Consider the following 21,870-nt stretch of genomic DNA (forward strand, 5'->3'; position numbering starts at 1 on the left):
TCAGATATAGAGATCAAATGGAGGAAGACCCCACGTTCACTGAAGAAATGAAAGATATTTTGAGAGCGTATCCCAGTGAATTTTGATTTTGACGCTGCAATCATTGGAGTTCACCTTCAAATTGATCTTCAATTTTTTCAGATTTATTGACTTTTTGAAATGAATTTTTTGTACACGTATTACCCACTAAATATAATTGTTGATTGAAGCGAGCGATTTTTTTCAGCTCACTCTTCTCGCTAGTCTAATAAAGTAATATACCTACAAATGAATTAAAAATTTCAATGTTTCATGAACTTTTATGAAAATAACAAATAAAATTATGAATTTTTCAACATTCGTTGGTAGACACTCCGCAATAGACTCGACACGTCAAAAATAAGGGTGCAAACTATTTTTTTTTTTTTTGTCAAACGGTAGACAACGGAGGTTTTATCAAATTTTCAATTATGAAATCGTTGAAGAAAAAAATAAGAGTTCCGAACTGGTAGACACTGATTTGGAATATTGGTCGCAGGCATCAATTGCGACATAAGTAGGTACGTGCTAACGTTAATTTAGACAGATTTCGTGTTTTTTTTTTTTTTTTTTGGAAAACTGAAATTTTCATAACGTTTCTGGAGGCTCCAGAACAGCTTGAAACCAGCTCTAGTGAACTCACATGTTGAAATAAGGGTATAGAATAAATTATTTTAGCTTTATAACTTCATGGGGAAAAATTTTGTGGAAATTTCAGCTTTCAAAAATCTGATGAAGGCTCTATAGGGAGGTACCTAGACCTACTGCTCAAAACAGTTTGAAACCAGCTCCAATCATTGGGGGGGAGGGGTTCGAACAAAATGTGTACGTCAAATTTTAGCTTTCTAGGTCAACTATGATAAAATGTTGATTCCCCTCTCCCCTTTCTCCCAAACATCTACCAAAAATCTAAAAATTCGCTTTAGCATTCGAAATTTTAACTGGTGTTTTTTTTTTCGATTCAACTTTGTGTAGTTCAAAAAAATTCACTTCAAGTAGGGATACTTCCCTCATGAGAATTTTTTTCAAAATTTTAATTCATCAAATCATTTATCTGTTTTCAATTACGAGTATTAGTGTTGTTATTTTTCAAGTTTTCTGAAGTTGCAACTCTGATTTTGTTATGGTACGGTAAGTGGATAGTCATTTGATGATGGGAAAAAATGGGGAGGGGGAGGGCTTCCATAATAATGCTGCAAGTAGAAACATTTTTTTAAAAAATCAAAAAAATCAAGATAATACAACTTTTACATTTTTTTCCTCAATTCATCATCACAAGCAGAATACAGTGAAAGAACAACACAAAAACTGAACTTTCAGCACTTTTTTTTTCTTCAAAATGATCAATTTTTCAGAGAAGAAAGAAATTCAGAAAGAAGAGAGGGTAACCGTTCATCACTTGCTATAAAAATTTCTGATACACGGATTTCTAAAGTATCACGAAATGTCCAAAATATTTCACGCGAATCTTCGACTTTTTTTTAGAGCTAAAAAAATCAAAACGACTTTCGTAACTGACATGAAACATATCCAGTCATTTGCACCTATTCCAAGAAGATAGGTAGGTACCTAACGAAGTACCTACATCGTTTCTTAATGAACCTAAAAATTGCGACACAAACGAAGGACTTCTCAACAATAAATTTACCAAAATTATGCGTCGTAGTCGTGAACATAATTTTCTTTAGGGATATTTTAACACCTTACAGCCTTCTGCAAATTCATGTAGTTCAACGAATATACGAAATACAGGCTAATAATACCTGAGGAATAGTTCACATCACGCACATAAATTCGCTTTCCCCAACACTTTTTGCTCATTTTAAATCCAGTACTCTAGAATTGCTACAGATATTTGGGCGTTGTAAGTTCAGAATAAGTTCAGAGGCATGATTTCATGAAAGTTTTTTTTTCGGACAGAAAATTAATTTTTATAAGTTTCAGAGCAGCAAGTACCATACCACGATGGCCAGATTAGTCAACTTTTCCACATTTTTTTCAATCATTGTCACAGGTATTTAAATCGTTTTAAGTTACTTATTATGAATTTTGCAATAAATCTTCTTATGAAAAACTGGCACATTTCAGCTCAAATGAGCAAAGCTAATTCGGGATCAGATTCAAAAATGCAGCTTCCACAATCGCCGGCAGGTACTATTAGAAAAAAATAAAATGCAGAGAAATAAATTTAAGAAGCCTAAATTCTCTTCCAACAACAATATTTACACACACTTGTTTCTCCACATTCCAGGTGATATAAACATGGCTTTGAGCTGTGTGTTATTCGGTGACCAGGCTTGTCACGTCGAATGCACCCTAACGTCTCAACTCTACGGCTACAAGACCTACGGTACCTGCACAAAGAACCAAAATTGCCTCTGTCACCCATACAGCAAAACTCCTACCGATCTACGCAAAGAATGGAAGAAAAATTTTAACGCGAGTTACGTCTACAGCCAAATTGTAAAGGACAAAGAAAGCATCAATACAGCTGAACGTCTGCTAAGCGAACCATTAGCAACAGCTGAGGAACTAAAGAAACAACTCAAATCCGTCCTTACTCCCTACCAATACTCTCAGCTTGAAACAAACGATCGTACTTGGGCAGCAGTATTCATTAAAAATGACGAAATTGACGAGCAAGCTGTTCAGAAGCATATTTCCAATCAACTCGACACATTTTGGAAATACGCCTATAAAGACAGAACTTTACTGAGAGTGAATTACCAAGACAGATTCAAACAGACTTTGGAGAACATTCGGGATACAGGCACCTTGTATAATTTCGCTTATAAAATCGCTAGGCTGCGGAATAAAACTCTGAACGGTGTATTCGAAGAATATTTGAATAATCATAATATCAAAAAACCTGACGTCAAGATAGATGAAGAACCTGGCGCGATCGAGGTTCTGCATTATTTAATTATTAATGAGTTCATTAAACGAAATGACGCCGAGCAAAGAGGTATTACGAGTTCTTTTTCAGCAAAGAATTCAGCAGCGTCAACATATCGCAGACCTTACTCATAATATATAGGTACATCTACATACAGGTCAAAAGTTTAAAATTAAGAACTGATTCTTAGTACATTCATTTTAAATTTTGTACCTACAACGCCTATCTTGAATGGGGTACCTATTATAATAAATCATATTGAAGCATTAACGATTTTGAATTATTCTTTTTTTATAATGCTGTTGCATTGAAAAACACAAAGACAAAATGTGACACGAATTTTAACAAATACATACTTCGAATTCGCATCCTATTTGCATTTTCATCGATAAATTTATTTTAGGTTGGCCTGTTTCGGCATTCACCTACAAATCTACATTCACTGCCAAGTTCACAAATCAAATGAAAATATACGAAACTGTCGTCTGTCACTCGCTGTATTTACTTAACATACTGATCGTCGAGACTTGTCACAGAATGCGTCATATCTCTTGTTCAATAGGCAAAATACGTTTCACGCAACTGTAAATTAAACCATTAATGTATTTGTAACGATCATGAAATTATCACCTTTAACACTTCCGATTATTGCTGGTATTTTTATCTTAGGTGAGTAAATCTTTCAAATATGCTATATTTTCAACATTTGACAAAAATTTCAGTGAACTAATAATTTTTTACAGTCGACGGACAAAAGGGATGTCGTAGACGAAGAATCAAATATGTACAGCCAATCTTACCACCACCTCCTCCTCCTCCACCACCTACTTTTACTTGCCAGTCTTTTGATGATGACATAATCGGCAGGGATGTCGGCAATACAGGTACCTTGGAGAGAAAATTGATAATGAGAAGTACACTTCTCTAAATAATGTTTAAATAATAGAAACTAATTCTCACTTATTTTGCCTACCAATACAGATAATCCAAACCATCCAAATCTGAGCTGCTTACTGTTCGCCGATGACGGCTGTAATGTTTCCTGTAATCTCATGTGTGACATAAATGGCTGCCAAAGCGACGGATATTGCAGTCAAAAGTTATACTGCCATTGCAATGAAGTATACTTTATCGAGAATCAAGCGATCTCAGCGGATCAATTTAAGAAGCTAACTTTTGAAGATCTATGGGCTTATAAATTCAAAAGTTCCAATAATTCTCCAAACTTGAAAAACCGTATATTTCAAAGCAAACAGCTGTATAATTTTATAATGCCCTTACTTCAGAATCCTCACATAAGTGGACGCGATATCAAACAAGCGTTAATCCAAAAATACCCAAAATTATCATCAGCAGCTGAGAATTTGCTACCTCGAGAGCATGGAGTCAAGACGAAATTATTTGGTGATAACGAAGCTGGAGAAAATCTGCATCAGTATATTCAAAGTATGATGAACACTATACAGAATTCAATTTATGATCGATTAAGTCATATGAGGTATATGCGTAGGATTATTAATCTGATCAAGAACATAGATAATAAAGATGACCTTTCTTACATCTTGCGGCAAATCCGCCAGATTGGTAACGAAAGGTTATTTGAGAGAGTGAGAAGGTATCTCATGAAGAGAGGCTACTTCTTTGATGATGATCTCAGACCTATCTCCAAAAAAGCTGGCTTTTGCATGAAAAAGAAAGCCAAGTGTAAATGTAAAAAGAAATTTAAATCCAAGCCGAAGAGATTCTTCTATAATTATGGAAACACATTTGTTAACGATGAGGATGATTCTGATTGGGTCGAAGATGAAGAGGAAGTAATCGAGTTGGCGCTTATAAATGAACTCATTGGCAGTAATAATGCTGAAGGTAAATATCCCAGCAATACAATCTTGGACAAACAACCACTGCAAGATGCGGAGTATACAATGGGTCAAATAGATGAAGAGGTTCCATTTATTGAGGATACAATCATTACAAAACCTTCACCAACAATTAATGCAATAGCAGATAAAAATACACAACTCAACAAAAATCCAATGATACCTCAGAATGATGCTTCTTATGTAATCACCTCAGGAGGCTCTGGGAACTCGGCTGTCATATCTAAGCAACCAAAGAAATTTACACAGCAGATGAATTACCCAGAATATGAGGTTCCAATACTTGAAGATACAGTCATTACAAAACCTTCACCTACAATCAATGCAATATCAAATCCAACTATACCTCAGAGTGATGCTTCATATGTAATCACATCTGATAGCCCTGGGAACTCTGCCATCACATCACAGCAACCAAAGACATTTGTACAGCAAATGAATTATCCAGAATACTCGTATGAGACTCCAGTTACTGAGGATACAACAATTATGAAACCTCCACAAACTACCCCCAATGTAACACCTGAAAACACAATCCAATTCAACAAAAATTCAATTGTAACTCCTACTGATACTACATATGTTATTACTTCTGATACTCCCAATTCCTCAGAGATCATATCTCTACCACCAAATACATATGTGCAGCAGATTAACTATCCAGAGTATAATATTCCAATAATTGAAGATGGAACAATCACAAATTCTTCACAAGCTACATATAATGTGTTACCTGACAAGATTACCAAATTCAATCAAAACTCAATGGCACCTTCCACTCATACTACATATGCAATCACTTCAAATACTCCAGATTACTTTACGAACTTACCTCAGCAGCCAAAAATATACTTACAGAACATGAAATATCCGGAATATGGAACATTCCTCAATGGTGCTGGAAATGATTACATCTTTGAGAAACCACAGCCAGATTCATTTTCCAACACATTCACAAATTATGATAATCAGCCAATTTCCAATTTGTTTACATCTCCACAAACCATGTACTTTGAAGAAAAGACACAACCAAGTACTGTTCCACTTCAAAATCCCAACACAGCCACAATGGAATACACTAGTAAGCCTACATCAACTCCACTGACAATCTCTTCTCAAACTGGGGAGCAAGCACCTCAAACAATAGTTATGGAACCTCAAGTCCTTCATAGTTCTTCAAATATAGAAAATATCCCACAACTTATCAAACCTCCCACACCACCTTTTATGCCTAAGATTGAGCGGATCAATGAGTCAACCATACCATCTCCTCAACTTATTCAAAAACCTTCAAAACCACTTCAACCCTCTCAAAATCTCGCAGACCTCACACATAAGATAACCACATCTTCTCAAAAACTCGAAAATCAAAAACCACAACTCATAAAGCCAGCTCAGAATCTTCTACAACAATTCATTACAGAGAAACCAGCTCCAAAAATACCAGAAACAAGCCCATATCTGCATAAACCATTGAACACTGAAGATCTTAAAGTGCTTGACATTCCTGATACTTCTCCTTCTGTAGAGTCTTCATTTGTTAAACATCACTATGGTCCTGAAACAACAAGCACCATGAAAATGCTTCCCCCATCACCACAAACTTCCATCAACAGGCCCGAATCATACACAGAATATTTCATAGAAGATGAAAAAACAACCCCATCTCTCCCTGAATCACAAGCATCACCTAAAGTATACTCAGAATCATCTTACAGTAGTTCACTTCCTGAACCTAATTTACCTCAAATAGAAACTGCTACACCTTACAATAATTATGATTTAGTCAACAATAATAATAATTTTGATGCACCTCCTACTTATCCCTTATCCAGTGATAACTTTGCAGATTATCATAATCATATACCACAAATGAGTTCGCCTGAAACACAATCAACCAAAATACCACCACCTCCAGTTATGCAGCCACCTAAAAATAAGATTTATTATCAAATATTAATGGATGAGAATGGAAACATAATCAAATCAGCCAATTATCAATATGCCAATCAACCCCAATATTACCAAGACACCCAATTACCATCTGGACCAATTCCTCAGTATACACCAACCACTGGCCCAGCAGATCAGCCATTGTTGGATAAATTTGATAAGCAAACGTTACTAAATGCTGCTAAAGCCAAACCAGGAGAAAGTGTTGCAATTGACTATGATTTAGAAAACACAGACAATATACCAGTTTTTGATATTCCTTCAGATATAGACATGGCTTCGGGAACATTGAGCATGTCTCCTGATGCATTTAATGAATATGTTATGCAACATAATGAAAATAGTGGTAATAATTGGGAGACAATGCCTATAAGCTACACCACTGAAGATTCATATAATGTAATGAATAGCCCTGGAATTATCAAAGCGCAAAACACTGGAATGAATTTGTTAAGAACTGACACACAATATCCCTTTGAAATTGATAATAATAATCTTCAAATCCAAACAAATGATGGTTTAACTTTAGATTATGAAGAAAATGGTGCTGGTAATAATAATTGGTCAACTTATTCAATCAGTGACACAGGTCCATCAAACAACCTTCCCATTGATTATCAAAATTATATGATTGATATGGATAACATGTTAGTCAAGAATGGTCCTGGAACAATGTCAAATGGCAATGATATGATGCACTATGACTTAAATTCAGATGAGGGAGCAATTAATATAGAAATTCACGATGGTCCTGATTATGCAGATGGAAATGCTCTAACACACAAATCTGAATATAGTGCTCACAATTCTAAAAACTTTCTAGCAGAGAAAGGGAATGGAATCTCTCAAAACTTGAACTCCGATGAAAATTCCATTACTATAGATATCATGGGTGAATCCAACAGTGCTGAAGGAAATATCAATAAATATGGGTCAAGTTCAAAATCTAGCAGTGTAATTAAAACGAGTTATCAAGCTAGCTCTAAAACCACAAATAATAATACTGTACCAGTAAAAGTGATCAGTCATGTTGATCCTAATTCATCAAAAAATGGAGAAGACATTTCTACAGCTTGTGATTTTCCAGTTGACCCTGAAGACGATTTATTGAATTTCTAAATTCACACACAAAAAAAATCATTTTTTAATTGCATATCAATTTATACACATTTTGATTCATAAATGAGTGCCCTACAAAGGGATATTTACAAATACTTTGTCACCTAAATGTCTTATTATTACTGAAATGTCAAATTGTTCATGGTTGAAGAAAATAAAAATATTAAAAAAATTGTTGACATTATTTGCAGATTTTGGGTATACCTACACCACATGTACTCATTTACGCAATAAACTCAACTTATGGAAAAGTTGCCCAGAGCTAAAGCTGAATTTCTGTACACTATTCAGTGTAGTACCTACTGGATATTATCCAACAATAGGTAGGCACCTAATTCTATTCAGTGGTGTTGAATAACACGCATTAAATGGATCCAATAGCAAATTATCTTTGCTCATCAATTTCCATTAAAACACACAAAGTCGAGAAATTCTTATGTCCAAAAATTTTCATTAGGTATCCTTATTTTTTCAGTTGTTTTCAATTGTAATGCCTCTCCCTCTATACTTGGCAGATTGAGCTGGTAAGTAGGGATGTATTCATGTAATAGGTACTGCATGACACAAACTTATTTATTGTTGGACTGAAGTGTGATGTGATGTGATGTGGTGAGGTGAGGTGTATGTCATTGAGAATGAAAAGCCAACAAAATTCAATGATGTCAACTTCAACAAGTTCAAGGTCTCTCAAGCAGGCTTGTTAACCAAAAAAAAAAATTTCCGGTCAAGGTTATGGTTAAAAATTAAACAAGAAATTCAAAATTTCGGTTAAAGGTTACGGTTAAGGTTCAGGTTACGGTAATTGATGACCATTTTTTTCGGTTAATGGTTAAGGTTAAGGTTACAGTTTTTGGTGGTAATTTTTCCAGTTGAGCTTAAAATTTCGGTTAATGGTTAAAATTAGAGTTGAAAATTTGAAAATTTCCAAAAATTCTTTCGGAGTTTGAAATTTTGAAGTTTAAAAAATTGAAAAACTGGTAATATTTTTAATCTTTTGATCATTTTTTTGATTAAAATTTCAAATCACTACAAATCACATTGAAAAAAAACTCAGATAAAAAGAAATGAATTTTAAAATTTTGTAACCGGTTTTTTCTAAACATTTTTCGGTTAATGGTTACGGTTTATTTTGATGTCAGAAAACGGTTACGGTTATGGTTAGTGATATTTCAAAAAAAAAAAGGTTTTTTGGTTACGGTTAATTACTTTTTCGGTTAATTTACCGGTTAATTTGCGGTTACGGTTAAAGGTTAAAAACCGGTTAACAAGCCTGCTCTCAAGCAAACATTCTGCAGCTCAAAGGACAAATCTAAAAAAAAACAATAGCTTATCTACGTAGGTATTTTATTTCAAATCCATCAACTAATGAAAACTGAGTCAGTAGATGAATACATTATTAATAATAACTTTTCATTTTGTAATTTAAACAAAATTAAATGCAAGACACGTGTATGGAATGTTTACTTTCCTCAATAAATGATTGTGAACATTACGAATGTACCTATGTATTTATTTAGTTGATGATTAACGACAAGACATATGTACCTATCACCATTCAGACATTGAAATAACCATGCAGCTCATGTTTTGACTATAATTCTGTTTCAACTTTCTATATTAGGTGCAGACTACAAATTGCTCCACAAAATAAAAATGCCGAACTTGATACTACTATACAGTATCTTTTCAACAACCTCAGGTAAAATGTTTTCAATTATTCATTAAATTGACAGAATGGCGTTCTAAAATTGAGATAACTGATACACAGTTCAGGCATGCTGGTTCTTCAGTAGCAGTCCATCACCACCACCATGTTCTCAAGCTTCAAAATCCTTGGACCAGTTACCTGTACCTGTCCCTCCGGGACCACCAACCTCACCACCACCAGGAAGGGAATACTCCTCCACACAAACTTACTCATCATCACGAATGTCACCACCATTAATTTACTCTTCAGCATCTTCTACCTCAGAAAGTAACTATTCTCCTTCCAAAATGGAACGAGCACGTGTAACATCTGTATTATCAAAGCAGTCCTATTCAGAAAATGAACAAGCATCCTCAACGGTTATAGAATCTTCTGAAAATGTTTCCACCTATGACATTTCTACATGTGATGACCAAACTTCAAATGCATCCTATCCAACAACCACATCTTTCTTTGAACAAAGAGGTAAAAAAAAAATGGATACTTCAAGAAGTTCTCTACTAAATTTTTGTGTCACTTTTCCAATTATTTGTACATTATACATTTACAGAATTGCCCAAACGTGACTTGAGCTGCATCATGTTCGATGATTCAGTGTGTTCTATAACTTGCAACCAGGTATGTTCGCTATATAATTTTGAAAGCACAGGAATCTGCACTGAAGAAAAATCTTGTTACTGTACCATAATAGAAATGAAATCACCCAAAATTAGTATTGACAAATTTGAAAATCTATCTTTGGATGATTTATGGGACTATAAATTTGTCAAATCCACCATCTCAGTCAAGGTGTTAAACCAAATAAAAAAATACCCCAAGATGGCTACGAAAATACAGGAAATGCTTCAAAAACCTCTTCGCACTGGTGATGACATAAAGAATAGACTCATTACTGCGTATCCTGAATGGACTGCATTACTCAACCTCAAATCACGTAAAAGGGCACCAATAAATTCCTTCATTGATGACAAGTATAAATTAGACGAATCTGGATTGCAGAAACGCATCAAGAAATCTGTTGAAAAATACAAAGACTATATCCTGGGAGAATTTTCATCTAAAGATTACCTCAATAACCTAGCAACATTTTTAGACACACTGAATGATGAAAATCAACTCAAATATATTTTGAAAGAAATCAGTTATACTCAAGCAAAGCCCCTCATAAAATACATGAAAAACTATCTCCAAGACAGGGGGTTAGACTTTAGCGATGAAGACCTGCAAACTTATGAATACGATTATGTAGATGTGGATTATGTCGATAACATTGTAGAGGGAGTAATAATCAAACAATTCCTCAACATGATCTCCACCAAGTCTGGAACTTCTGGTATTGCATCTACGAAGTTCAACAATAAAAAATCTTCCAAAACGAAAACAACCCAGCAGAAATCCGTAACCAATACTCAAGAAATAATGACAACTTCTACTCAAACTGCACAGAGCAAATCTGACTCAGTGACCTACAATAATGTAGATCAATGCTCATGTCCGAGTAAAAAATCATCTGCTCAAAGTTTAAATGACGATAGTCGTTGGGTCCTGCCAGGATTTGATGCCTATAATTTTGTAGCTGATTGTTCAGGCGCAATAAATGAGGAATGGAGCACATCAGACTACTATGTTCACTACACAAGAGGAGCCTCAGGAGCTTACGAGGTGGTTTGGAGAAAAGGAAATGATAATGTGAACATCAGAGTAGGAGCTAGTGGAGCTGTTACACAAGAATGGCGTCTCAATGGAGCGTCTGTTTCACTGTCAGTAGGAGCCAGTGGAGCTGTAACTCAAACTTGGGAATTGGGAGAAGTTAGTTATTACTATAGTATGGGAGCTTCAGGAAGTGTAACAAGAAGATGGAGAAATGGATACAGGGATCAAAGTATTTTGGCTTTATATGAAGGCTACATATCATCTTGGTGTTCTAAAAATTACTTCTTGGTTGATGGTGGACATTGCGTTGTATATTAAGTAACACAGTAGTCGAATAAAAAATTGATGAATTTCAAAAGATTTGTTTGTTTTTCTTATAGAACGAATTGATGCTGATCCTTTTTTGTATTCAATACATGATAAGCGTAGGTACAACTTCAATTTTTAGGCGTGGAATTACAATTTTTCTGAAGGATAGAATCTTATTATTTTATTTACATAGCGTCTGAGATAAACGAGCAACAACAATCTTTGCACAAATTCGTATCACTAAAAATTATTCTTATCCAGCAGATCAGCAGAAAACCCTACTTTACACTTCCCTATGATCAAATTAGAATACATAGGTACAAGTGTTCATCGTACAATATAGGTAGGTATGCCTTGAACTCACATTCACACAACCTAAAGTAAGTAAGTTACAATTCAAGGTGCCCTTAATCAAGAAACTTTTCAAACACTTTCAAACATCAAAATGTACCTTCATTTACAGCTTATTATAATACACTCGAATTCTTGGTATGCAGGTGAACAAAACTCATTAGAAAAATTCTTTAAACACCCACATGTCATGTCAATACAATTTAGCATGAATATAAAATCTTAGCAACTCTTCAAATACCTACAGTATAATATTTTCTAGCAAAAAACTTTCAACCTTTATCACTTCAACGTTGAATTTTTGTAAGATTTGAACCATTAAAATGGCCAAAACGTCCGTTTTATTTATCCTGCTTTTGAGCATGATTTTTGGTTAAAGGATCAGCATTGGTGGGCTTAATAGTTTTGAAGCGAATAAAATAGAAAGTTGCTGTTCTTTTTTCGGAATTTTCTAAATACCTACATATTAATTTTTATTCCGCTCAAATTGAGAGGTGAGGACAAAGATTCAAAGAAAAAGTCTAGCCTCTGGAAAAGCAGATAAAAATATTTTTCAAACGTTTCATATCATTGAATTCTTTTCTTCATTTTTTCATGTCAATAACAAGTTTGATCTACATGAACAATCGGTGACAAATTCTTGAAAGTATTCGTATAGAAGCAATCATGATGATTTCACTTTTTCAAACCACAGACATTTTTTCAAGGTGACATTGATTAAGAAATCGCACCTCTTGAAACATGTACACTACTTAATATAATTCAAAGAATTCATATCTACGCGTTGACAAAACCAGCCTTCAGTAATTACTGTTGAAACTTCGTCAACACAATTATAATTTTTCTAAAAATATGTTTCACCTCTGTAAGAGATAATACATATTGTATCCGCGAATGTAAAATAGGTACATATAAATTCAAGACTCAAGTTCAATTTTTCATAGCAGAATTTTTTCAAAATCGAGAGCACATTTTTCTCATTAACTTGCAAAATGATCAACAATACATCACTTGCATTCATTACACTTCTGCTATGTGCTGTGCTTGGTAAATTTCATTATTTTCCAGATTATCTAAACTTGAAACTGCTTATTGAATTATTATGAAATTACAGTTCAACAAGCTGCTTCAGCCACAAAAAAACGAGCAATTAAGGTTGAAGAATCAGATTCTGAAGATTCTGATAGTGACGTTTCCGACTCTGACGGTATGTACACATTTATTCAACTGATTTCTACTTCTTCGAATAACAACTACTCAATAAATCTCGATTTTAAACGCAGATGAACACGAATCAGGCGATGAATCCGACGAAGACGATTCCGACGTTGAAAGTTCGTAGCTCCATTACTCACCTATGTTTTCACTTTTACAACAGTCACAACACTATACCTTATTTTCTCTTTCCTTGCAGCAAAAACCACGAAAAAATCACTCTATAAATCGCCTTCATCTAGTTCAAAATCGCTCAAAGGTAAATCCAAAACTGAAACGAAAAAATTGACCAAAACTAAAGGAACCAAAAAATCCGACAAAAATGAAAACAGCACCGGCCAAAAAAACCGTTTTGTTTTGCCTAATTTCAAAAAAAGCAACGTGGTTGGTAAAGGTTCGATGAAACGTAAATGGAAAACGAAGTCTTACGAAGTTCATTACGAAAGAAAAGGAAATAACGTAGCTTTAATCTGGAAAAAAGGATCAGATCTGGTGACCATTGCTAAAAGCCAAGGAGATAATATCGCTCAAGAATTCAAATTTGGAAACGCTATTATTTCAATTGCAACTACCGCGGGTGGGAGTGTGGCTCAGGACTGGAAACTGGGTAGCTCTCATTATTCTGTGGCCAAAATGCCCGGACTTGGTACCGTTACGAATGGCAGTATCAGCAAAGCTACGATTAATAAATATAAGAAGCTGATTTCAGCTTGGTGTAAAGTTAATGATTTTTTTGTGGGTAAAAAATATTGCGTCGTTTTTTAATATGAAAATCATACAACAGCCTGGAATAGAAATACATACGAAGACGAACGAATAAACATGTAATAAAAGTTGATACACGAATCACGTTTATTTTTTCAATACCTTGAAATGACCTACCTACGTTATAAAATTCGTACTGCAACTCAGTAATTTTTTTTAAAAAACAATATTGTACATATTTGCATTATTCATGCTGAAGGAAAATACATAGAATGATACAATAGTTGAAAAAATGTAGAATGTGTATCGAAAAAACTGGAACATGACGTCAAACAACACACAAACATTTTAAGCTCTTCCTAAAAATTGAAAAAATTTTCAAAGAAAATTGATTTGAAAAAGATGTTGACTTTCTAACAGATAATCACACCAAGGAAATTTTTGCCTCCCTTCTTTTTTTTCAAGGAGCAAGGAATTATGCCTAGAACCATAATTGTGCAACCCATATCAAATCCATGTAGACATATTTGCCTATCTTTCAAGTTTCAGGCCACAGAGCAATAGGCAAATGTTCAACAATTTGATTTCCAAAACTGGTGCACGATTCTTAATGTTTTTAATGGCACCTTTGAAAATCTTTGGAAATTCCACAATGTTCTTGAACAGTTTGAAACCATTTTCAATCAATTTGAAGGGGGAGGGTCAAAATAGAACATGCGTACCAAATTTCAGCTTTCTAGGTCAATTTGGTAGAATTTTGATTTTTTTTTAAATTTTTGTCCCAAATTTGATTTTTTAAAATTCACCAAAAATCGGAAAATTCATTTCAGCACCTCAAATTTTGGCTGGTGATGGATTTTTGCATGCCTTTTTCTAGCTCTGTGCGGACCCCCCTCAATTCAAGTAGGTATCTTACAAGGGAACTACCCAAGGTGTTACACGCCGATCGAAAAAATTTTTTCACAGGCGGATAGAGCATCAAAAAATATACTATGAGCCAAAATTTCAGCTGCTGAGGTTCACAGGGGGCGAAATTATGGGGGTTTGAATATCGAAAAATCACAAAAATACACAAAAATACACTGAAAAAAATATAAAAGTTGAAATCATTCGGCACCCTATTCGCCTCAGCAGCTAATTTTTTGGCCACGATCTACCATCGATATATGAAGCCTTATGGTGGACAAGTCGCCGCGATCTGCGTGTAACACCTTGGGGGTGAATTTTTCCCCACCCCCTAATTTTGGGCGAAACTTTCGAAAGAAAATCTGGAGCATGTGATATATCGAATTGCATGTTTTTGGAGACGCTGAATACGAATATGACGTCAGATTTTTGATTGGACTCCATCCACGGCCCCCAGCACCTCCCCAAAGGGGGTAAAAGTTCAAAAAAGTGTTTTGTTAGTGCGACACATGAAATAGTATGTTTTTTGTGACGCTGAATACGAATATGACGTCAGATTTTTGATTGGACAAGTCGCTTCGATCCGTGTGTGTAACACATTGGGGATAAATTTTTCCCCATCCCCTAATTTTGGGCGAAACTTTTGAAAAAAAATCTGGGGCATGTGATATATCGAATTGTATGTTTTTGGCGACGCTGAACATGAATATGACGTCAGATTTTTGATTGGACCCCATCCACTGCCCCCAGCACCTCCCCAAAGGATTAAAAGTTCAAATAGATTTTTTTTCAAAAGTTTCGCCCAAAATTAGGGGATGGGGAAAAATTTATCCCCAATGTGTTACACACACGGATCGAAGCGACTTGTCCAATCAAAAATCTGACGTCATATTCGTATTCAGCGTCACAAAAAACATACTATTTCATGTGTCGCACTAACAAAACACTTTTTTGAACTTTTACCCCCTTTGGGGAGGTGCTGGGGGCCGTGGATGGAGTCCAATCAAAAATCTGACGTCATATTCGTATTCAGCGTCTCCAAAAACATGCAATTCGATATATCACATGCTCCAGATTTTCTTTCGAAAGTTTCGCCCAAAATTAGGGGGTGGGGAAAAATTCACCCCCAAGGTGTTACACGCAGATCGCGGCGACTTGTCCACCATAAGGCTTCATATATCGATGGTAGATCGTGGCCAAAAAATTAGCTGCTGAGGCGAATAGGGTGCCGAATGATTTCAACTTTTATATTTTTTTCAGTGTATTTTTGTGTATTTTTGTGATTTTTCGATATTCAAACCCCCATAATTTCGCCCCCTGTGAACCTCAGCAGCTGAAATTTTGGCTCATAGTATATTTTTTGATGCTCTATCCGCCTGTGAAAAAATTTTTTCGATCGGCGTGTAACACCTTGGGTAGTTCCCTTGTTAGGTGCTCTTCGAAATTCCTTCCTTCAAATCTGGGCCACCCTGTAGGAGTGTAGGAACATCATGATAACAACTACAGCCCATAAAAAAGTGAAAGTGAAAAATTATCATTCTTGGTTTCTACCTGAAAAAATATCTAAAGACACGGTTTTAATTAAAAATTGTTAATTTGTTTGAAAAAATGTTCGAAAGTTCAAAATTTTATTTTGGTGCTGAAAATTTAATCGGGAGTCGGGATTTTAACTCAATATTTTCATTCAAATAATGTCATCACGTTTTTCAACAATAATTCTTCCGAGGAAAAAAATTATGGAAAGTTTGGAAACTCATTTAAAAAAACAATATATACTAGGAACATTCACAACACTGCATACCTACCTTAACGAAATAAGCTCACTAAAACCACATCGTATAACATGAGTGCAGCTACCTCTAAACTCAGCATGTCGTCCGCCAGACTTTTCACAAGGTAACCTTAATCAAGAAAAACTTTTTCTCGGAAAAAAATTCGAATAATTCACCAAATGAACTACACGCGTTGACATCACTAAGTACATTATTCATCAACCATACTCAAATTTCAACATCAATGTCAGCACTTTGTGAAAGATAACCAATTACCTATACTCAAAACACTTTTTGAAAATTCATTCGCCGAATTTTCACGAGTATAAATTTCCAAATACTTCAAGTTCTTTATTTTACATACAGAAAAGTTCTCGACAAAGTCAATCACTTCAGTAAGTAATTTCGAATAATTTTTTCTGAATATCTTAATCGAGTTTCGATAGTTCCACCAATTGTACGTTTCTCTCTTTTTTTCCAATGAATTTCTGGTTCATCAATCGATGTAATTATTCTACGGATACAGGGTTTCACTCATAACTCGATATTGTTTATTTTTTTCGATCTTGAAAGGAAATAATTATTTGATTAAAACACTGAAGATTAATTTCAGGTGACCATACATCAACATGGTCAGCAAATCTCTCACAATTATCGCACTCCTGATGTGCGCAATTCTGAGTGAGTGAACTAAACATCAATAATTTCATTATAAGGTTTGAGGAAAAACAAAAAGATCAATATTTAATGCCTTATGATACTTCCAATTTGTAGCTCAGACCGCAGTAGCTAAAAAAAATGAATCAGAGGATGAAGCGGACGACCATTCAGATGATGAATGTGAGTACACCTACCTAACTGTGTATTTCTGACACGTACATGTATTTTCTCAAACGGTGAATTACATCATTTCTAATCAATTTTCAGCCTCGGAAAATTCAGACGATAGTTCAGAAGAAGAAGATGATGATGATGACGATGAAGGTAATATTTTTTAATCTCAATAAATAAAGCCACTGATTTCATGTATAAAGTCATACCCTATTTTAACCCACCAATTTTCAACACAGACATCGAGTTTCCTTCACTGAGTTGCCTAATTTTCAAGGACATCGGCTGCAATAGTGAATGTGGCGTGATTAGCGACGCTTTCGGCACAAAATCCACCGGAACTTGTGACGAACAAAAGGTTTGCGAATGCAACGTCCAAAATGAAACGTCTTTTGATGACGAAGACGCTGGTAAATTCATCAAGAATGGTAAACCAAACATATCCGCCATAAAAAAGCACGTCTCCGATAAACTCCCCAAAACGCTGAAATCCTCCGATGTTAAAAACTTATCGGTGCTGAAATACAAACCAATTTTACTCGATGCTCTCGAGGAAGCCAAAGACGATTCCGATGCTTTTGACCAACTAGCACTCGACATTCGTCAAACCAAAAATAAATCTCTGGGCGATATTCTAAGCCAATACTTGAAGAAAAATGAACTTGATGAACCAGAGAAAGACAAACAAGACAAGCCCAGCGTAGCTGATATCATGGCATACTACGTAGTCGACGAATTAGTCAAGAAAGTTGACGACAAAAAATCCACCAAAGTTGTGAAAAAGCCTACCAAGAAACCCGCCAAGAAGGCTGAAAAAACTCCAGCCAAGAAACCGAGTAAGAAATCCACCAACAAATCAGATTCCTCTTCATTGAAGGATCGTTTCGAGCTCGAAGATTTCGATGATAGTGCTCTTAAACAAGGTGGTTTAGTGAATAAGAACTGGAGTGGAGATGATTACAGGGTAAGTTACCAAAGAAGCTGGGGAGGCGATGTGAGTATGAACTGGGTTAAAGGCCAAGACAAAGTGAGTATATCAAAAGCAGCTTCAGGAGCCGTCAGTCAGAACTGGAATTTCGGAATGGAGAATGTTAAAGTCTCAATATCTAAAAGCGCTGCCGGTGACCGCAGTGAAAACTGGAATTTTGGAACGTCCAAATATCAATATTCTAGAGCTGCCAATGGTTATGTTAGTTCTAATTGGAGCACCGGTAAAGCAGATAATAAAACACTGAAAAAATATCAGCAAATGATCGATGCTTGGTGTGATGTCAACGATTCTCTCATTCAAAGATCATACTGTGTCATTTATAAAATGTGATTGACGTGTAAGAAGTAGAGATTATTCATTAGCGGATAAAAATTGAAAAATATCATGTTACGATTATGTTATAGGTATTAGATATTATATACATATTATTTATTGAAACAACTGTTCCTAATTTTTTCCACTTCATTAAAATAATCCTGGTTAAGGTGCAGTTGGATATGCAAAAGACTATCACTAAGCATAAATTAAAAAACTATTCTCCACACGAAAATAACATTAATTGAAAATCCCTACACAGAAAAAATATTGATTGACGACTTGCATATTTTCATCGGATGAATAATATTTCTACGCAATAAATGATTTTTTGCATCAAATTTCGCAATTTTCTGAGTATTATTATAAAAATTTAAACAAAAATTGCATGAAGCACTTGAAAACAATCGACATGTAGGTACACATACCTAATAATTCCAATGTAAAGTGCCACAAAACAGTTTTTTAGCCGAAAATTAAAAAAAATTGATTTCGATAATTTTCAATTTCGAGACATTTTTCTTTCAAAATCCCACCATTTGCCAATTTTTTTTTGCATTTTTAGGTCATTTGTTTATTAAAATGCAAGTAATATTCTAAGAAATACATACGAGTACATACGAATATTGCGCAAAAAATACAATCAATTTTGAATAATCGACTTCAAATTTTGCTATTATACCACGGAAGAGTAGGTAAATGCAAAATAAAAAATTTTAAAAATTGAATCGATTCGTATTCCAATTTGAAAAACTGTACAGTAGTCTCCTGTTAATATGTTGTACAAATAAATACTCCAGAATAAGTACACTGAAAGTTTCATACAGATTGGTCGGTTACTATTGGAATAACGCACAATCAAAGTAAACTTCACTTTTTTCGTTTTGCAAATTACCTTAGGTATACCCACACAAAAAAAAATCATCAGTTTAATCAACAAAAAACTTCGCCATTTCAAGAACAATATTGCTTTTTTCTGGAATTAGAAAGTTGAATGATGGAAAATTTAAATTAAAAAAAAACAAAGGCACCTACAACATCTTTATGGAACGATGTTCTCAATTTCACACAGCATCCTTTGTTCTTTGAATAACTCTAATTTTCTTATGAATTCTGCGATCTGAAGTGCACATGAATTCCATCATCATTACCAAATCACCAGTAATTTACTACTTAAGTATAATATTTCAAAAATTACCAAGAATTTACTAAAAGTTATCAAGAATTCTCTAAAAATTTACTTTAAAAGAAAAATTTTTGAATTATGGATACATTTTTTGCTTCAAACTTGATAATGAAAATGTCATTGATAGGAATTCTACTTACCTAACTTTTCTCGATTTTTCATACTCGTATGTAAAATCTGACAAAATGTCAGGAAGTCATTTTTGAAAGTTGGACATATAATTTTAATATTTCATTCGTTTGTTCCATAAGTTCTTGAAAAACAGGCTTAAGAGCTAAAGTTTACTTTAATGCTATGGTATTCAGAATGCCAAAAATCATTTATGAAATTTTGACATAATTCCAACAAGGCCACTTTAGTGTACATATCTGGCATTGTCAGACACAGGTCATTTTTCAAAGTGTTTTTACGTTAGACAAAATATTGTAAAATTAGATAATATGCTAATTCTAAATGGTATGAATATAATTTTAGTGCAGATGTTCTTACCAAAAAATATCACCGATGATCGATCGATCACTCTTCTTCACTTCCTACACTGCAGCACTCTGAAAAAAAAATCGTGAAAAATAATTACTAAAGTAAGTATAAGTATGTTATTTGATACATATTTATGATACTTGAGTACATTTTTATTAGAATAAGGAAAAAAAATATATTGGCATTATTCGGAGCAATTCACCACTCTGGCATCTCTTTTCAAGAATACTCAAGTGAAAGTAGGTACGTATCTTTTTTTTTTTTTTTACATATTTCAAGAATTTCCAACGAGAAAGGTAGCCATGAAATTTTTTTTGAAAGCATAGCATTACGTATTCCCCAACCCATTAAAAATAAACATGTCGAATTAAATCGAAATCTTTCTCTAGAAAATATATACTTAGGTATCCACTTTAAAAACGCCATTGTGTAGAGCATTTTGAATTATCATTCTCTCCCATTTTCGAAACACTCGTACTGTATGAAGAACTTTCGAAATAAGAAGTTATATTTTCAGGGTTAATTTTCAAATTCTGCATGAAATTTGAAAATTAAAAAAAAAATCTAAAAAGCTACGCGTGAGGCGAATTTTTAACATCAACGAACCTCTTAGGAAACGATGAAAGGCCACTTGTAAGTAAAATTCTGTTTTTAAAAAAGTAACAATTGAATGCAGCTTCAATGGAAAGAATGGTATTGCCTCAACTATCAATTTCAAGAAATGGACCTTTGAACGAGCCCCAAGAAGTCTCTTCTCCACTTTACAGTAGAAACTTTTTACGTTTTGCAGCTCTAATGCGTTCAATTTTTATTTAAAAATTCCCAATCAATCATCTCAAAAATTTTATAATTTGAAACTTCTTCGATCAACTGTTACCATACTCTTCTCTACAAAAATGGAAAATTGATTTCCTTCGTTTAGAACCCAGCTCCCAGCACATAGAAAATGAACCAACCTCATTTTACATATTGTCCGTCTAACATAGCTTGAGCTGAATTGTGTCAGTCGCATTTGGTGGAAGTCAAAAAGGAATAACAGAAGGGTTTCCCAAATTGATTTGCTCTTATCTTGATTTTTTTTCAATAAATCTTTGTTCAGCAAATCAGCCATAAATAAACATGCAAAAAATACATAGCCAATAATTTTTACTTTCTAAAAAATGTTGGGAACCACAAAAATTTGGAAAAATTCATGAAAAATTTTTTGGAATTCGGCTTATGCAAATGACACAATTCAGCTCAAGCTATGTTAGACGGACAATACAATAAGCACCAACCTAACCTTCGAATTTCTTAGTTCATTACGACCGCCTGACTTCCTACAAGGTAACCTTAATCAAGAAAACCTATTTCTTGGAAAATAACTAGCAATGTGAAAGATGTATTACAGCCTGGCAGAACCATAATTACTAACTAACAATACCATAAAATTTAAACCTCATTAACTAACGGGAAAATAGCCCATCATTAGACTACTAAGACATACTTTGCAAAATATGTTGACCGAACTCTCACATATATATATATACGAGTATATCCAAAGGTTTCACATCAGTTCCTTATTCTACGAACAGAAAATTTC

General features: G+C 34.3%; 4 protein-coding genes across 5 annotated transcripts; all 4 read left to right on the forward strand.

The window, feature by feature from the left end:
* Window positions 1-3,457: 3,457 nt before the first annotated feature.
* LOC135843775 (uncharacterized) lies at window positions 3,458-8,042 on the forward strand. The gene is made up of 3 exons (XM_065361785.1): window positions 3,458-3,583; window positions 3,658-3,798; window positions 3,896-8,042. Exons 1-3 carry the CDS (start codon window positions 3,532-3,534, stop codon window positions 7,864-7,866), a joined length of 4,164 nt encoding a protein of 1,387 aa, XP_065217857.1. The 5' UTR covers window positions 3,458-3,531; the 3' UTR covers window positions 7,867-8,042.
* A 1,404-nt stretch (window positions 8,043-9,446) lies between these two features.
* On the forward strand, window positions 9,447-11,688 carry LOC135844706 (uncharacterized). The gene is made up of 3 exons (XM_065363020.1): window positions 9,447-9,565; window positions 9,635-10,039; window positions 10,125-11,688. Exons 1-3 carry the CDS (start codon window positions 9,520-9,522, stop codon window positions 11,543-11,545), a joined length of 1,872 nt encoding a protein of 623 aa, XP_065219092.1. The 5' UTR covers window positions 9,447-9,519; the 3' UTR covers window positions 11,546-11,688.
* Window positions 11,689-12,879: 1,191 nt separating this feature from the next.
* On the forward strand, window positions 12,880-13,916 carry LOC135845162 (uncharacterized). Its single transcript, XM_065363625.1, has 4 exons — window positions 12,880-12,934; window positions 13,002-13,094; window positions 13,171-13,221; window positions 13,302-13,916. The coding sequence occupies exons 1-4, from the start codon at window positions 12,880-12,882 to the stop codon at window positions 13,865-13,867; spliced, it is 765 nt and encodes a 254-aa protein (XP_065219697.1). The 3' UTR covers window positions 13,868-13,916.
* A 2,798-nt stretch (window positions 13,917-16,714) lies between these two features.
* LOC135844363 (uncharacterized) lies at window positions 16,715-18,963 on the forward strand. 2 transcript variants are annotated; one of them, XM_065362526.1, is made up of 5 exons: window positions 16,715-16,880; window positions 17,099-17,166; window positions 17,260-17,325; window positions 17,413-17,469; window positions 17,556-18,963. In XM_065362526.1, exons 2-5 carry the CDS (start codon window positions 17,115-17,117, stop codon window positions 18,635-18,637), a joined length of 1,257 nt encoding a protein of 418 aa, XP_065218598.1. In that variant the 5' UTR covers window positions 16,715-16,880; window positions 17,099-17,114; the 3' UTR covers window positions 18,638-18,963. The 2 variants fall into 2 exon arrangements, with proteins under 2 accessions (XP_065218598.1, XP_065218597.1); XM_065362525.1 differs by having other exon boundaries at window positions 16,716-16,884.
* The last annotated feature ends 2,907 nt before the right edge of the window (window positions 18,964-21,870 follow it).

This window comes from Planococcus citri, chromosome 4, assembly GCF_950023065.1.
Source record: "Planococcus citri chromosome 4, ihPlaCitr1.1, whole genome shotgun sequence".
NCBI classification, from domain to species: domain Eukaryota; kingdom Metazoa; phylum Arthropoda; class Insecta; order Hemiptera; family Pseudococcidae; genus Planococcus; species Planococcus citri.

Coding starts and splice junctions, on each gene's coding strand:
- LOC135843775 (XM_065361785.1), top strand. CDS start 3,532: ATGAAATTATCACCTTTAACACTTCCGATTATTGCTGGTATTTTTATC. Junction 3,584..3,657: donor TGCTGGTATTTTTATCTTAG/GTGAGTAAATCT, acceptor AATTTTTTACAG/TCGACGGACAAAAGGGATGT. Junction 3,799..3,895: donor CAGGGATGTCGGCAATACAG/GTACCTTGGAGA, acceptor CTACCAATACAG/ATAATCCAAACCATCCAAAT.
- LOC135844706 (XM_065363020.1), top strand. CDS start 9,520: ATGCCGAACTTGATACTACTATACAGTATCTTTTCAACAACCTCAG. Junction 9,566..9,634: donor TATCTTTTCAACAACCTCAG/GTAAAATGTTTT, acceptor ACTGATACACAG/TTCAGGCATGCTGGTTCTTC. Junction 10,040..10,124: donor ATCTTTCTTTGAACAAAGAG/GTAAAAAAAAAA, acceptor ATACATTTACAG/AATTGCCCAAACGTGACTTG.
- LOC135845162 (XM_065363625.1), top strand. CDS start 12,880: ATGATCAACAATACATCACTTGCATTCATTACACTTCTGCTATGTGCT. Junction 12,935..13,001: donor TCTGCTATGTGCTGTGCTTG/GTAAATTTCATT, acceptor ATGAAATTACAG/TTCAACAAGCTGCTTCAGCC. Junction 13,095..13,170: donor TGACGTTTCCGACTCTGACG/GTATGTACACAT, acceptor TTTTAAACGCAG/ATGAACACGAATCAGGCGAT.
- LOC135844363 (XM_065362526.1), top strand. CDS start 17,115: ATGGTCAGCAAATCTCTCACAATTATCGCACTCCTGATGTGCGCAATT. Junction 17,167..17,259: donor CCTGATGTGCGCAATTCTGA/GTGAGTGAACTA, acceptor TCCAATTTGTAG/CTCAGACCGCAGTAGCTAAA. Junction 17,470..17,555: donor TGATGATGATGACGATGAAG/GTAATATTTTTT, acceptor TTTTCAACACAG/ACATCGAGTTTCCTTCACTG.